The sequence below is a fragment of the Penicillium alfredii genome, assembly GCF_028826965.1.
Source record: "Penicillium alfredii strain IBT 34128 chromosome Unknown utg000009l_segment0_segment0, whole genome shotgun sequence".
In the NCBI taxonomy this organism is placed as follows: domain Eukaryota; kingdom Fungi; phylum Ascomycota; class Eurotiomycetes; order Eurotiales; family Aspergillaceae; genus Penicillium; species Penicillium alfredii.
In genome coordinates, this window is record NW_026622706.1 from 1,930,880 (window position 1) to 1,946,986 (window position 16,107).

The 16,107-nt window shown below is 48.8% G+C and overlaps 9 protein-coding genes across 9 annotated transcripts; 5 read left to right on the forward strand and 4 right to left on the reverse strand.

The window, feature by feature from the left end:
- Positions 1–1,301: 1,301 nt before the first annotated feature.
- Positions 1,302–2,167, forward strand: NUU61_006638 (putative integral membrane protein; the record flags this gene model as incomplete). Its single annotated transcript, XM_056657165.1, has 3 exons — positions 1,302–1,391; positions 1,452–1,517; positions 1,745–2,167. 3 exons carry the CDS (start codon positions 1,302–1,304, stop codon positions 2,165–2,167), a joined length of 579 nt encoding a protein of 192 aa, XP_056509965.1.
- Positions 2,168–2,652: 485 nt separating this feature from the next.
- NUU61_006639 (uncharacterized protein) lies at positions 2,653–2,903 on the forward strand (the record flags this gene model as incomplete). Its single annotated transcript, XM_056657166.1, has 2 exons — positions 2,653–2,721; positions 2,769–2,903. The coding sequence occupies 2 exons, from the start codon at positions 2,653–2,655 to the stop codon at positions 2,901–2,903; spliced, it is 204 nt and encodes a 67-aa protein (XP_056509966.1).
- A 217-nt stretch (positions 2,904–3,120) lies between these two features.
- NUU61_006640 (SDR family oxidoreductase) lies at positions 3,121–4,104 on the forward strand (the record flags this gene model as incomplete). The annotated part of the gene is made up of 3 exons (XM_056657167.1): positions 3,121–3,574; positions 3,652–4,001; positions 4,060–4,104. 3 exons carry the CDS (start codon positions 3,121–3,123, stop codon positions 4,102–4,104), a joined length of 849 nt encoding a protein of 282 aa, XP_056509967.1.
- Positions 4,105–4,461: 357 nt separating this feature from the next.
- NUU61_006641 (putative short-chain dehydrogenase/reductase) lies at positions 4,462–5,531 on the reverse strand (the record flags this gene model as incomplete). Its single annotated transcript, XM_056657168.1, has 3 exons — positions 4,462–4,524; positions 4,577–5,301; positions 5,390–5,531. 3 exons carry the CDS (start codon positions 5,529–5,531, stop codon positions 4,462–4,464), a joined length of 930 nt encoding a protein of 309 aa, XP_056509968.1.
- Positions 5,532–5,888: 357 nt separating this feature from the next.
- On the forward strand, positions 5,889–7,187 carry NUU61_006642 (uncharacterized protein; the record flags this gene model as incomplete). The annotated part of the gene is made up of 1 exon (XM_056657169.1): positions 5,889–7,187. The coding sequence occupies one exon, from the start codon at positions 5,889–5,891 to the stop codon at positions 7,185–7,187; it is 1,299 nt and encodes a 432-aa protein (XP_056509969.1).
- A 108-nt stretch (positions 7,188–7,295) lies between these two features.
- NUU61_006643 (cytochrome P450) lies at positions 7,296–8,429 on the reverse strand (the record flags this gene model as incomplete). The annotated part of the gene is made up of 2 exons (XM_056657170.1): positions 7,296–7,303; positions 7,691–8,429. 2 exons carry the CDS (start codon positions 8,427–8,429, stop codon positions 7,296–7,298), a joined length of 747 nt encoding a protein of 248 aa, XP_056509970.1.
- A 9-nt stretch (positions 8,430–8,438) lies between these two features.
- Positions 8,439–8,871, reverse strand: NUU61_006644 (cytochrome P450; the record flags this gene model as incomplete). The annotated part of the gene is made up of 2 exons (XM_056657171.1): positions 8,439–8,674; positions 8,724–8,871. 2 exons carry the CDS (start codon positions 8,869–8,871, stop codon positions 8,439–8,441), a joined length of 384 nt encoding a protein of 127 aa, XP_056509971.1.
- A 1,480-nt stretch (positions 8,872–10,351) lies between these two features.
- NUU61_006645 (uncharacterized protein) lies at positions 10,352–11,652 on the forward strand (the record flags this gene model as incomplete). Its single annotated transcript, XM_056657172.1, has 4 exons — positions 10,352–10,543; positions 10,629–11,004; positions 11,062–11,179; positions 11,256–11,652. Coding segments are annotated over 4 exons (1,083 nt in total), but the record flags the coding sequence as incomplete, so codon positions are not given.
- Positions 11,653–13,625: 1,973 nt separating this feature from the next.
- On the reverse strand, positions 13,626–15,141 carry NUU61_006646 (uncharacterized protein; the record flags this gene model as incomplete). The annotated part of the gene is made up of 5 exons (XM_056657173.1): positions 13,626–13,767; positions 13,842–14,181; positions 14,237–14,494; positions 14,585–14,905; positions 14,970–15,141. The coding sequence occupies 5 exons, from the start codon at positions 15,139–15,141 to the stop codon at positions 13,626–13,628; spliced, it is 1,233 nt and encodes a 410-aa protein (XP_056509973.1).
- Positions 15,142–16,107: the final 966 nt, after the last annotated feature.

A 16,107-nucleotide genomic window follows, 5' to 3' on the forward strand; every position in this document is an offset into this window, starting at 1 on the left:
CCGGCGAGCCTTCTATTTGTAGGCCGATAACACTGGACATGTGGAACGCTCCAGCTCCCCTCCCCCTCCCCCTCAGCCTGCGGGGTGAGGAGGAGGGTTATATAGGGGATGGCCATGCTGGCGATAAGCAGGTGGTCCCCGCACGAGATATCTTGGGTGAGTATATCAGCTTGAACCCAGGGTCTTTTTACCAAATCAGGTATAGTGGTGCCTGTGGCCACCCCTGCGGAGTTACCCGGGTCTTGTAGGACAGAGTCGGGTTGACTCAGATCAAGCAGGCCGTGGCCTTGGTCGAGAGCTGCGCATATTCGACAAACCGAAAGGCTTTGAGCGAGTCCTAAGAGCTGCATATAAGTAGCTCGAAGACGCCTTGTCTTCAGGTATCGGCATCTCCACCGAGGCACATCCCGGACCCACCTCGCTCGGGATAGGAATGACCCGTGACGATCAAGCTCATTTTCCACAAATGGACAAGATTTCCATTGGGGGATGCATTGAGGCGAGAAGCGACCGTCTGGGCCCAATTTTGGGTGTTTTCCCGAATGTGCTATCTTGAAGAGAAGGAGAGGATTGAGGCCTGATTCACGAGACACCCAGCCATGTGACCTCTCGTCATTTTGGCCATATACGCAAGGCCCCATGACGGACCCTTTGACATATCGCAAGCAGGAAGGAATGCCCCGAGGACCAGTTATTTACCGGTTGAAACATGAAAGAATTGCTTTAGCCCGAGATATAAGGGCACATTGCAAGGACCAAATCCGCGCGGGTTGCCTTGACACCTGGGCTGCCTAGTGCATTCGATATTAAAAACAATGGCATTGTGAGAACCTCAGCTGTCACTTTCAAATCACATTTCTTGAGGCCTAAAGAAAAGGGGCCCTGTCAGAACGGAAAGCAAATGGATCTTCCCCCGCTAGCCTCTTAGGGCAAAAAGCACGTTTGCTTAATCTGCATTATTGGCTAATTTTACTAGCAGAGTCAAGACTTGCCAGGTTTTGTACCAGTCTTCTGTCACTTGCTGTCACACCAACAGCGGGCCAAGTGGACTGGTGCATGCTAGCTTGCCTTAGTACTGCCTGTCGAGTGGAGAAAGGAGCAGGAAGTGTCAAGAACAGCAGATCCATGGAAGCGAGTGCGAGGATTGAAGAACTCCACCTCCCCGGGGGCTCTCATGCTTCATGTTTTGTTTTTTTTTCTGCAACTCATTCTCAATCGTCCTGGATAGACATCTATTATTCGGGAGGCCTGGCGATTGTTAGAGATTACCAGTGAATGAAATTCGCCCCAATCAGTCAAAGATGGCAGCAGACGTGCCTACTATGGTGACGACTGTGAGGGCTGTCGTTGGGACAGTGGCTCTGCTGGCTCTGATGGTTTGCACGACGCGGGTGCGTTTGGAGATCGATTCCATGGAGATGATGAATACCGAGATATTGACACAATGACAGCTCTACTTGCGCAAATTCGTCATTCGCGCCTTCGGCCTCGACGACTACTTTGTGATCGTCTCTCTGGTATGACGCCCTGCCACACTCCTCTGAAAACCAAACTAACAAGGCGAACGACTTAGATCCTCGTGTTATTCTTTGCTGCTTTGTCGATTGCGGTCACATTCTATGGCATTGGACGGCACCAAGATACAGTTCCCTTGGAACAACTACCAAGTATGCAATATGTATGTGCCAGGATCACTTCTGTCTGGTGAACTTGAAACTTCATACTAATGGCCATGGTTATTCAGGGCGTTTATATCTCCTTGTGCACCTACCTTTTTGTCGCCTCCTCCGTCAAGATCAGCCTGATTGTCTTCCTCATGCGCATCTTCCCCACGAAATCCATCCGCTACTTTGGCATTGGCATTATCGTATTTTTGGTCTTGGTAACCATATCCGGGGAGCTACCTCTAATCCTTCAGTGCATGCCGGTGCGCGCGGCCTACGACAAGACGGTTGCCAACTTCAAATGCTTCTCTCCAGATGCAATGTTTGGGATCGAGATGTACCAGGGCGTAGTCATGTTTGCTGTTGACATTGTGATATTCTTGATGCCCATTCCCACCATCTGGAAGCTTCAGATGCCCATTCAGCGCCGGTTGTCGATTATCGGTCTGTTTTCGCTGGGTAAGCATATCGGAAGACTCCTGGAAGCTGGAGCGAGGGACTAACCAAGCCTTAGGTCTTGTGGCATGTGCTGCTGGTTTGGCTCGATTGCCAACCCTCGTCTATCAGAAGGACGTCAATGATTATACCTGTGTGTGCCTCGGACATTACTTCGTGGCAGGGACCAACGACTAACATTTTCGATATCAGATTCCGGAGCGACGCCGCTTATTTGGATGAATGTTGAATTCGGTCTCGCCCTAATCACTGGATCTCTTCCTTCCATGCGTGTCTTGCTGAGGTCCATTCCGGGCTTCGGGTCTTCTAACAAAACCAGAAGTCGGACCCGAAGTACCGAGTGGCATAGTGGCTATGACCAGAACTATCACTTGAGTAACCAGAACCGCTGGACACAAAGGGTTTTGGGGAAAAGAACTGCCGAAATCGAGACGCTCAGAAGTGTCGATAGCGAGAGCCAGGAAAGGATCATTCGTTCCTGAGGTATAGCTATAGCTGTCTTTTTATAGTTACAAGAATCCATGTACCCTATATGACCTTTGGAAACGTTGATAATGTTCTCAAGCACCTGTCTACTCCCACGATACCGTTCACCACGAGGGTATGGGGGCCCGTTTAGGCCACTCCATGAAAATAAGCGAGCTACAGGGGTCCCTGTCCTTCATGAAACGGTCGACCCACCACGCACAGAACGCCAGTGGGGACGCCAGTGGAGACGAGGCGCTAGTGCCGCCCGCAAGCCCCCGCTTGTATGCCAGCCCGGGGCGTTTCCTAGAAGGGTAAATCAGTAATCTCATCACCTGCCAAGGACCGATCGGCCTTGCGGCATTGGGGTCCCAAATTATGACGCACCTTGTGAAGCGCCTCGTGCCGTTGAATTTAAATTTATGCTGCACAGAACTCCGTGCTCTCTTCGTTCTCCAGTCCCTCTTCCCCCTGGCCAATTTCACTACACCAAGCTCTGTCAACCGATTATCCCCTCGTTGAATACGCAGTCGCAATGCCCCAACCCGCCGCAACCCCACTCAAAACCGTCCTAATTACCGGGTGCAGTGCTGGCGGCGCCGGTTCGGCCCTGGTAGAGGCGTTCCACGAGCGTGGGCTGCATGTCTTCGCAACGGCGCGCTCCTTGTCGAAGATGGCGCATTTGGAGAAGCTGCCGAACGTGACTCTTTTAGAACTCGACGTCGTGTCTCCCTCCAGCATCAGTGCCGCCATAGAGACCGTCACCGCAAAGACTGGCGGGAAGCTAGACTATCTGGTCAACAACTCGGGCCAGGCGTGCGTGCGGCCTGCTTTAGACACGGACCTGGAGCGAGCCAGAAAGCTGTTTGATGTCAATTTCTGGGGCACCGTCAATGTCATCCATGCCTTTGCGCCGCTGATCATCGCTTCCAAGGGGATGATTGTCAATATCTGCTCTATAGCTGCGGTGCTCCATACGGCATGGGGTGGTGAGTTTCTTCTATGCCGTAAAAATCGCGGGTTTATTCAAGAGAAGGTGAAACTGACAAATTCTCGACTCATATAGCCTTTTATAATTCCTCAAAAGCGGCCGTCCGATCCTACAGCGAGTCTCTCCGCCTAGAAATGGCTCCACTGGGTGTCAAGGTCATGACTGTCATGGCTGGGACGCTGGCAACGAATGTTTTTGCCAATCACCCTGATCCTCAGCTGCCTGAAAACTCTTTGTGGAAGGCTGCCTCGAAGGAGATTACCACTACAGCATCGGGTTCATTGACTGAGGGGGCCATGCTTCCTTCGGAGTTTGCGAGACGGGTCGTCGGCGATGTACTGGCAGGGGTTAATGGCTTGACATGGCGAGGGAAATTGGCCTCGATTGGATGGTTCATCCAAGGTTTTATGCCAACGTGGGTTATGGTGAGTTTGATATTCCTTGGTATTTGGGTGAGGGCGTGTGTGTTAATGAAGAGCTTAGGATCGCATGCTTGTCTCCACGAGTGGATTGGAACACATGGCGTGAGTAGTCATGGGTTCACCCCTTTTCAAGGTGTTTTAAATTATGGGGATGTACAAGTTCTCGTGGAAGCATCGAAATGTATAATAGTGTGTTTTTGTGCTCATACCAGCCATGTTTGTTAGTATTTATGGGAAATATTCAAGTCGCCCTAGAGCCCTCCATCTTGGAAGTTTATATTTTCACCATACGCAAAACATAACATGTAAGGATTGATTGGCTCGGGAAGCATATTATCTTTATATGGCCATCACCTTTTAACTATGCTAAGAAACGAACCAGTACATTGGGGCTTATTTCAAGACCGATCAAGCTCCCAGTTATGGTCAATCTTGAGATAATTCACTACTATCTATTCAAAAACTACCTGATGGTGAATCCACCGTCAACTCTGATATCCGCACCATTGACCATACCGCTCGAGTCCTAGTTTATCTGTTAAAACGGGATATATCAAAAGCAAACTCGACATGCTTACTTGACAAAGAAACAGAACGGCATCGGCAACCTCTTCAGGCAATGCAAACTTGCCAGTCGGTATATTCTTGAGAAAGGCCTCTCTCACAGAGTCCTCTCCCCAAGCCTTCTGCCCGAGAGCCGTCCACGCAACAGTAGGCGAGACAGTGTTAGAGGTAATGCCCCGACCTCCCCACTCCGAAGCCATGCTTCGTGTCAAACCTAATAGTCCAGCCTTGGAAGCACAGTACGCACCATGTCGGTGCAGCGCAGCATGCGCCGCCTGCGACGAGATATTCACGATCCTACCCGGAGGCGGCGGACTCGGCGAAGCCTCGGCAGCCTTCGACGCAGCAAAATAGAGCCGCGCAAACGCCTGCGAGCAGAGCATCGGGCCGAGGACGTTGGTGGTGAGGTGCTTCATGGTCTCCTCGGGCGGAGTGATTTCCATGTCACTCAGCGACACGTACCCGGCCGTGTTGATAAGAATTCCTGGGAATGCCCTGGACGGTAGGGATGATGATTCGGGCGCGACCATCTCCTTTTGCAGCGAGCTGAAGGCAGACTGCACCGAGTCTGGCGATGTGATATCGCATTCATAGGCGCGGATATCATCCGGGTTGTGGTTGCCGCCGTACCCAGCCTCTAGTAGCTGGTCTCGGCGCGCTGCATCGAAAGGCGCATAGAGAATCGCTAGACGGGCGCCTTGCTGTCTTAGCTTTTGGCCAATGCTCGATCCAAGGCCACCTGATCATCGTCCATGTTAACCCTCGGCTTTGGCTGCGATTGCGATTTCCCCTGATCCCTACCTAAACCCCCAGGGAGGATCGCTAACCTGCGAGCGAATGCCATATTTCCGTAATGCTTTTCAATATTTTGGATGCTTGGAATTCAGAAGTGTGTGCTGCGGAACTTCTAGTCGCCTTGACCTGCCAGTGAGGGGGCTTCTTTGTGCTTCCAGTAACGATCGGCGGCATGACATCAGCGGTTCAACCGAGACTGTTTTATACTCGTCTCTTTTCAGCTTAAAATAGTAAACAACACCAAAGCAATGGCACTATAAGCTCCCTCGGGTAAGAATCGCGCGATGATTGCCCCAAGTTCGAATATGACAACTTTGTATTTTTATCTCTTGGGACAGGATCTCGTACATATAATGCCCGGTTCTTGGCCCGAAACTGGGCGTTATAGCCAAAAGGACATCGCAGTGCTGCCTGGGGAATCCTTGAGCTTGATGTCATCAGGAGCTTTGTGCACCCTTTTGATCCCCGTGACTCCCACGTAGCGTGCATTGTTCTCAGACTCTGACCTCCTCCATAGAATCATATTCCACGATGCCCCCGACATCCTTGGAAAGCAGCCCCAAACTCAAGATCGTTCTGGAGACAAGCAATCATTTCACCCCCGGCGACATCATTAGGGGTCATGTACTGCGACAGTCCCCTATCGTCGACCCAAATGCCTCGGTCTCTCTTCGGCTCTGTGCACGAACCCGGTCCTACACCGCGGTCGGTGGCATGGGCCGCCAAGAGTTTGCTAGCACGTTCAAGCTTCTCGACAGCTTGCGCGAAGTCCTCGAGATCCACCAGGGGCCGATCCATATCCCGCCAAATAGCACCGACAATAATCACGGGAGGTGGCCGTTCGCCATCACCCTGCCTAAGCATCCTGACTTGGCGTCTCTCAAAAAGGACAATGAAGATGAGAAGACTTTTCTTCCTTTTGAGGAAATCGCATCTCAGGATCTGCCTCCTAGTCTGAGTGTGAAGACGGGAAGAACGAGTCCTTATACCGAAGCGTTTGTGGAGTATTATCTAGAGGCAACGATGCGGTGCACCGGCAGCCAAAAACATACCTTGGGGAGCAGAAGAAACCATCGAGAATTGCAAGCGATTCTGCCACTCCAAATTAGCCCAAACTTGCCATCTATCTCAAGCACCAACTGTAGCACCCAGCATCGTTCCGAGCCCAAGCAGAGGCTCGTTTCACAACGCCTAGTGCTAGGCGTGGACTCGCGACTAGGCATCGGTCAACATCTACGGAAGATGATCAAATCCTCCCAAGTGCCGGAATACTCGTTTTCCCTTCAGCTGGACTTTGCCACACTACTACAGATCGGAAATCCCAATCCCATCCCGTTGCAATTACGAGCAAACACAATCTGGGCTGATACCAGTGACATTTTACAACCAATTCTACCTACCATTCTCGTCAAGCAGTTCAACCTAACTCTATTATCGAACGCTCTCTGTACCTCTAAGCGGTTTAAAAATATGCGCGTTAGTGGTTTGGAAGGGTTTTCGGTGAAATCTACCTCAATCTTGGCAGATTACACTTCGACTCTGGGTCCGAAGCCCGTGTCCTACGCCAATGGAACGTCGCCCAAAGCTCAATCCAATATACCGCTGATGGTGCCGCAAGATGATCCAACACCTCTCGATCTAGGCATTGCTCTGGGTATTCGGTCACCCAAGAGCTCTGCAGAGACGAATGCATACCCGACATTTACGACATGTAATATCCAGGCCACCCATGCGATCGAATGGAACATCACACTCTCTATCGCGGGGGAGACGATGAAGTATCAAGGTCAGCAACCAGTGACGGTGATGGGACCAAGTAATAAAGCATGAGCGATCATCTATAGGCACAACACAATTATACATGCGGATATAGAGTACAGAGTAACATGGATTTAAACGAGCTTGCTAACCAGAGAGCCCTGTTGTAACATCATGTTCCTAAACTTCTGTAAAGAGTTAGAGTAGCGTCTCTCCATAACTTGATCTAATTCAAAACCTAATAGGTTTAGCCTGGTAATCTAATAGTAATATATTTAAACCTATTTAGATATAAAAGATGTATCTTAGTGTTTATAGAAATATTAAATTAGTAGAATATAATATCATTGATATAGATAAAACATCAAGTCAAATTAAAATCATAATCAAATACACCTTTGCCACCAATAATACCAGTTGACATGGTCAACGACAGCTCTGGCTCCTCGCGTTATCACTTGGCCGCAGCTGAATCTTTGGCCTCTCCACCCTACTAGTGATTCTATCATATAACTGGAACTCACTGGGATCTTTTCTGCCAGCTCGCTGTCGTGGACTTCCTCTTCCAGTCATACCATGATCTCCATCAGCAAGCTTGAAATCGAACGTCCACACAAAGAGGGCAATTGTAGTCTGGAGCTCCGAAATGGCCATCAACCTTCCAATGCAGGCTCTGGGCCCCATGGAAAATGGCACAAAGGCCGAATGGGGTGAACTATCCTTGGTCGTTAACCACGGCTCTGCAAGATACACATTAGGTTGAGGGAAGTATTCTGGGCTGCGTTGAATCGCATAAACAGATGCCCCCACAGCATATCCCTCGGGGATCAAGTTTCCATCAATGTTTTCGCCTCCCTCCTCCACCTCTCTCGGGGCAAATGTGCAAAATGGGGGTGATATTCGCAAAGACTCGTCGATGCACGCATTGAGGTACTCGCATCCCTTCAGCTTCTCGCCTGGCTCGATGTCTGCACTTGATGGGAACTTGATCCGGATTTCATTTACCAGACGAGTATGGGCATGTGGGTAGTGGGCGAGGTAGAAAATTGTCGCGCATGATGCAGATGATACTGTGTCGAAGCCTTCGCAGGGAAGGAATGAGCTATTTCTGTCGACTCTTGGGGGTTGCGCTCTGGACTTACCTGCAACCGAAAGAAGTTGACACTCGGATTGGATCTCCTCGGCATTCAACCTCTCTCCAGAATGACTGTCATGAGTCGACAGCAAATGAGAGAAAATGTCACCGCCGAGATCTTCAGGTCTGACGCCATCGAGCTCTGAGATTCGCCTGGACATATCTGGTAAAGATACCATGGCGACGATTCACAACCCTGAATAAGAGGTTTGTGAAGGGTTCAGCGCATTGCAAAGCTTCTGCACATGATACAATAATCTGGGTTTAAATTCCTTCAGCGTCTTGTCCGTGAAACGGCTATTCAGTAACCGACGGCGACTTGCATGTACGTCTTTATTCGATAAGGTGAGGATATTTGCAACTCCCTGGTCGAGGAATCGATAGTTCGATGTCTTGTGCACTTTCCTTCGGACGCCGTAGATATCTTATCCCAGTAGTAGATTCCCAGCTGTGGGAATCAAAAAAAAAAATACCTCTCAGCCCTGTCGTATTGTTCCACATGACGGTGTTCGGAGTGTATCTTATGACAGGGCCTAGTAGTATACAGTTCAGCCATGGCTTTAGACCTGCGTTGCTTGTCATAGGATATGCATGACGCACGTACCGTATTTCTCGTGACATCGTAGTATGTCCAGATGCGAATCGCCTTTCAAAGAGTAGTATAAAGAACGAGCATTGCAAAGTTTGGAGACAATCGGCCCTGGAAATCGCGAAAGTGGATGAAGGTATATTTGATATACTCCAAAGACGAGAATCTAAATCATCGAATGTCAATTATGGCATCGACCAAGAGTGTTACCAGAAGATTTGGAAAAGACCATTACTCACAGCAACAAAGGCAGTCACTAACGTCCTGTTCGGAATGATCCAGGTTTGGACAAAGTCCAAAACAGTCATTCTCGGAATTGTATGAGAAGTATCATTCTAATGTATCTATCCAGCTTTCTGGGGCCAGTGGTGGCATAATGTCCTTCGACGAAGCCTGCTGTCTATCCCTCGCAAGGTTGTTCCTGACGCTGAATCTGCACAGCTCTATAAGGCAATGCTGATCTCAGGAAGCTTTGTTCTGTCGGCATGTTTCCATGCAACAGCATGCTATTGCATTGCTCAGGGGGTTCGTGCGGCGGGCATGATCTTCTTGTGTTTTTGTTTGCAGCCGTTCTCAATAATTATTCAGCGAGTTCTCTCGCAACTCGCTGCTCAAAGCCAGCCCTTTCTAGCTATAGCGATTCGCTGTACTTCTGTCGGCATTGGCTTTGCCTGGATGTCGTGGTCACTTCCACAGGCAGTGCTCAATCCGGCTATTGTATCTGTGCAAGAAACATTTCGTATTTCAAGCGATATTGATTGGTGGTGGAACTAAACTACGGCATGCATAACAGAGGTGAACCATTGGAATATTGGCCAGATGACAATGCTATCTCAATTCGTATACCGTAGGCATATTTGCTAGTTATTATCAATATAAACATAGGTTCCACTGCTCCTTACACCACTCCCAGAACTTTGCAGCATATCCCAACCCTCCCTCCTCTGTGGAAGCCATCGCCTGGATGAGATCCATTCGTGGGCAATGCTCGTCGGATCGAATACTTCAATCTCAATTGACGAGTTTCCGTGGAATATTGAGATAAAAAGATACAAACCACTTATTATTCCAGGACGTACTAATTCATGCCAGTAGATGCCACAGCTGAAGTGTGATGCACATCCCGATTACCGCTACAGCCGCAGATATTCGGCACGCCTTACCTGGGGCAGCGACCAATTATTCTGCGGTGTATTATCAGAAATCATCAAAGTTCTGCGGCTATCAATGTTCGTCTCTTATCGGTAGAATGGCCCCGGGACAAGTCGCGGAGATCTCCGACCAGCGTCATAGGGTTTAGGGCTCCCTAACGGAATAGATCTGGTTTGTATCCCTGGCCATGGAGATTGCCGACGAACTTTTCTTTTGTTCTTTCCTTGTGTTGATAAACAGAAAATAGAAGTAGGAAGTATAACTTGGTTTTATCATGGCTTATTTCGCGACATCGGCATGTAATAACTTTGTCTCTTCTCATACTTCCATAACTGAAGATTACCTACTGTGTAGCCAGTCGACATGTCTGCCTCCACAAGGCCCTCTTCGTACGATGCTGGCCCACAATTACTCAAAGAGGTTTGGGCTCTGACAGCAGTCGCTATCTTAATTACCGCGTTGCGAATTCCTGCGAAACTGAGAGTCGGGAAGTTGGGATGGGACGATGCTTTGATGTCTTTTGCATTGGTTAGCAATATTCATTTTTCTTTTGTCACCTACCCACAATAGCCTTTTTTCCCCTTTCTCTTTTTATAAGACTTTCTCTGAATCAAATTAACCATTTTTGGCGCAATAGTGTTTGGCTATCATCGGATCAGCTATGCTCACGCTGGCAATTAAACATGGATTTGGCCAACACATCGGGCATATAAGCACAACCAATATCCCAAAGGCCATCATGTACGACTACTCGGCGCAGGCCTTCGGTATTGCGGGAGGAACTGTAGGTCGAATCGCATTTATCGTCTTCATCGTTGGACTTCTGGGAGCACGACGGTCACATAGCATAGTCCTATGGACTCTTGTTGGTCTACAGCCCGTTGCAAACTTGATGTTTATCGTCATCATTTTCGTCCAATGCCCAGGACATGTCTCTGCCATCTGGGCTCATACTGGGAAAGAGAAATGCTGGGACCTGCGAGTCCAGGCATTCTATGGGTATTTCCAAGGATGTAAGGAGACCATGCTGGCTTTTTGATCATAGATCGACGCTGACAGATCTTGGAAAGCATTCAATTCTGCAACGGACCTCTATCTTGCGATCTTCCCGACATATATCTTTTGGAGCCTGAATCTCAAGCTGCGGGTTAAACTGGGCCTGGCGGGCCTGCTTGGGCTGGGCATTTTGTAAGTGACCAGTCCTGTAATTCACCTAGATTGGGTTGAAGAATATTTTGTGCTAACCATTGCGGATCCCCTTCAGTGCGATGACTGCTTCGATTATCAAAACAGTTCAAACCCAGGTTCTCGCTAGTGCAGACAGCGACCCTACTACCGCCACAGTCAACTACGATCGCTGGTTGTATATTGAGACATATTTGGTGATCATTACAGCTTCCATCCCCTGTCTTCGCTCACTTGTGCGTTCTGTCAGAGGCCGAACATCAGGCACAAACAGATACACACACGCGCTAAGTTCGCCGTACATTCAAAGCCCCCTTTCCATTTCCAGGAACAAGAGGCAAGGATCGACTATTGCCGGCAAGGGAGCCAGATACTTCTCTGACGGGAATGCTAGCGCTGCTGACATTCTCCAGGACAGTCATGATAGGAGCTCATATACACAGCCATCAAAAGGACGACGTTGCACCTGTGTATAGAACTCCGCGAATATGTTTGAATGAAGTCATGTCCAGTTATGCTGTTATTTAATTTGGCCCCATGACCTTTATATTTACCACTCAGTCACCATTTCTCTTTGTTTCCCACAAGGCCATTGGTTTCTGTACCCATTTTCCATTGCCTCAATGGGCAGGTAGTAGAGCAAAACTTTTCGCTAATCGACAGAACATGGATATGGCTCATCCAAAAACCTTTCGGCAACTTTTGCGTACCATCCAGGTTTACCTCTCTGATATAGTGTCATCGCAGTCGGGAATGATTGCCTTTTAGAATCCAATGCTGCCGATAGACGGCACCCTTCAGTCAACCCCTGTGCTCCTTCTTTCTCTATTACCTTAGCGATGTACTCTTCCCGGTCTGCGAAGGCCTGTTGATCCTCGGCATCCTCTGGGCAGCCGCCTTCATCATACTTCTATGGTGCATCCATATCAGGTGGAGCGACGGAAAGAGTCAATGGAAACTCCCCCGATAGTTCCCCTGGCGCCGCAAATGCCGACTCCTAGTTGATAACAACAAGAAGGCGATATTGGTCATCGAAAACCATGTTGTTTTGGCCGAAGTCACCGTGGCATAATGGAAATGGACCCTTGTCTTGGATAAATAGCCTGTCGGCTAGACTACCAAGTAAGGGTTTAAACGAGGCAGCATTGGACGACAGTTCATCAGCGAATGGGCCGGCTACTTCCTTTAGCCTATCTTCTGATATACAAAAGTCAGATTTAGCGGCCTATGCTTTGAAGAATTCAGCCGCCGTTTTGAAAGGGTCCCCTAGTTCTGGTATGGTGCCTTGCTGCCATGATCCGTCTGTGTTTCTCCCGAGGATAGTTCCAATCTTTAGTAGCTGAATTCTTGATATCTCAATCTAGAATATTAAAGATGATATAAAAATAATTCTATACTGCAAAAACCTCGCTCTAATACCATGATATACCTGAATCTCCGCAAGCATAGCGAAGATAGACCTTTTGTGTTCCGAGGGTACTTTCCTATTAAGATCCATTCCCACATTCCCCTTTAGGGAATCTATTAGCATAAATGGTGCCTTCACTTTACAGCCAGAGCTGCTCTCAAGAGCATAGACTTTGGGAACAGGGATTTTGCTCTCCTTATAGACAAGCTGGATCATATTGTATTTAGATTCCATGATACTTTCTGTTAAGTCATATTGACTTTCACTCTGTGACAAGGGTGGCATTCGTAGCCTTGCAGCCCATTGCACATTGTCTTTGAACTCAATGATACGGATTATGTGATTGTAGTCCAGCCCAATATCTGGCAACAATGTACACTCTATTCCATTTTGCGCGGTGGCAGGATACTCAATGAGTGCACTCCAATCAGTAAATCGAAGGAAATCTTGAGCCCTTGAACGCAGTAGGCCTTCTCCAACGGATGAGAGATATGACTATCGGTAGCCAGTAAATGAGTTGCTATCTAGAATTATATTAGCATCCGGTATGGCATCAGGGGGAATATAACTGACCAGGCATATCAGCTCGAACAAGGCTGTTAGAAGGGACGCTCCTGTAGTTTTGTGTTTTGAGGGAAAGACTTCTTCTATTGAAGGAGGGGAATGGGAAGGAGAGTTAAAGCAGACCTGGTTCAAATTGCGGTGAGACCAACTTGTCTTGTACCTCTGGGGCTATGGACCACAACGCGATTTGTAAACATCAATGAAGGGACGGAGACCATATCATTCGATTCTTGAGGAGAACCCCCCTGGCCGCTTTTATTTGAATTTAGCATTAAGCAAAGGGAGCCTTTTTTTACGCTTTTTTGCGTGACAGGTATATTTGAGCAAAATCCCCCAACTTCACTTAGCGCCAGCTGAACGAACAACGTACATATCCATAGATGCAAAGCTCCCGCATCAATGACAAGCTCTTACCACAATAGCCTCGATTACACGCCACTTCAGCACTTGAGAATCCTTCGAATTCACGGGGAGGCATCAAGCATCCGGGTCGATCTTCTCGGTGACTGTGCCATCCTGCTGCACAACAACCTTATCCACGTTCTTGGATGCCTTGACAGGGTTAGGCTGCTGATACACCCATTCCAACTCCTCAAGCGTACGACCCTGAGATTCAACACTATAGAACAAAAAAAGCATTAGTACCTACTCACATAACAAGGGCAGAGCGGATGCCACTCGTGGCAATCTTACCAGAAGAACCACCAACAAACCGACTCGACCACATCCCATCTAACAAAGATCCAGAAGGAATCTGTGGAGATGTTCCCCAACCCAATTGGAGACGCATATTGGCTGATAGAACTAATGCCGCTGACCATGAACCCCGAGAGTGCCAGGCCCTTTGCGCGAGTGGTTGTCTCCAATGCCTCGGCCGGGATCACGCCCTGCAGTGGCGTGTAGGTGAAAGAGAAAACAACATTGAAGAGATAGTAAAAGGCCAGTGCGGCTTGGCCTTTGGTTTTGCCAATTGTGCCCGTTTGGGCGATTGGCAAGCAGATGGCTGCGTTGATGGCCATGGTGATAGCACAGGCTTTTCAAGTCAGCTACTTCGCCAGACCTTGAGATATTCATGCTTTAAGGCTTACCAAGGGTCCCCCAAACAAGAACCGGTCGGCGTGGCACCCGGTCGGTAAAGTGCACAGCAGTCAATGCTCCAATAGCCGACACAATGGAGTTAATAAGGTTGAGAAGCAGCAGCGTCGAGCTAGATTCGTAGCCGATGGTCTTGTAGATCGCGGCGTTGAAGTACCCCAGACCGTTGCCCGACCACTGGCCAAAAACGGAAATCATCATGACCTGCAAGAAGCGCCACCGGCCGCTGTGGGTTGTGATAAAAGGTCGGTCTGTTTGAATTTGGAATCGTTAGTCGGCACCGTGCCCATGAGAAATGCCAGGAGATGAAACCTGGAGCTGGAGAATGCTGGGCCACTCACAGTCCCACCATCTCTTGTCAATCCCGTCAACTCGAATACCTTCCTTCATCTCTTCAACCTCCGGCCGGACCAGCCGGGCATTCGCGTCACCGTTGCCATGGTACTTGACTAGGAACGCAATGGCTTCGTCGTCACGCCCCTGGGCAATAAGCCAGCGGGGTGATTCGGGGATGAACCACACAGAGGAAGCTACAATGACACAAGCAAAGCACTGGCAAATAAAGGGGATGCGCCACTGGTAGTTGTTGTTGATAAAGTTGGTGCCATACGTGACTGCGGCCGCAGGGATCGACCCGCCGAACCAGCCGCAGTTGTAGAAACCTGATTTTGAGGCTAGTACAAGATCCTGTAAAAACTTGTATATCTACTCCAAGGACGAACCGACCAACCACGAATTGAGCGAGAGTCATCGCTGTCGAGATAATAACTGAGCCGATGATGATAATCCAACCACCGACAAACATGCACTTGCGACGTCCAAGCTTGTCGGAAATAATCGCGCTGAAGGGAGTGGCAACAATCGATCCACTAGAATAAACATGCATGCATCTCCTCATCCTTGACTCTGGTGTCCGACATGGCTCTTATTGCCGTGGATGTTCGATAGAAGGCTTCTCCGTGGGCCGGGATCAGTGTGCGACAAAAGTGTGGATCTACAATACAGTGGCATGGCATGGGGTTCTTATATTTCTATTTTCCTATTCTCCAGCTTCTTGTATTCGGCACAATTGGTCATTCGCTCGGTTCCCCCGGCCCCTGATTGCACCGACAGCAGACGCCTCCAGCAGGTGGCGTGGACGAATAGCTCCGTATCCTGATTGGAATCGGGGGATTCCCCAGTCATACCATGTGTCGACACATTGTGGGCATTGATTGATCTATGAGTTGAATTTGAAGTCTGGATTGGTTCAGGGTCTCACCCCGGAATAGTCGGGCTTATTTGCCGTAAAATGTAAGTGAACATTAATTCGAGGAAAACGGGGAGAGCTTACCAGCTTGTGATTAAGCCATTGTTTGATTGGAAGGAAGCAATAGATGGGACTAGGTAGATCTCAAGGGGTTTTAGACTGGGTTAGAGAAGTATCTAAAAGGATCAAAATCTGAGCCGTGCTCAAGTGTTTGCACAGCAATGGAGATACATCTAAAATCGACGATTCCAAGGTTTCCAGCGCTGTGAGCCTCGTGAATCTTAGACAAGTTGCCTCGTGGGCTGCAGGAATGACTGTGCTTATTTCTGAGTCAATTGACTTATCCCGGTCGGCCAAAATCAGCATTGTCGCCTCGGAGCTTTATTTCATGGCAATATGGGATTAAAAGAACATGCAGGTGCCATTGGAGCGACTGGGGATATTGTTAACACGGAGCTTACTCCGTGTTGGATTTTTCACGGACCCTCCCCCACAACGGAAGTATGAAGGTTAGGGCACGTTGGCCGTAACTGTTGCCTCCATTATACTTCGCAATTCCTGTAATTTGTGGGTTTTGGACGTCCAGAGGACAACTGCCATACCCTCTTTTTAAAC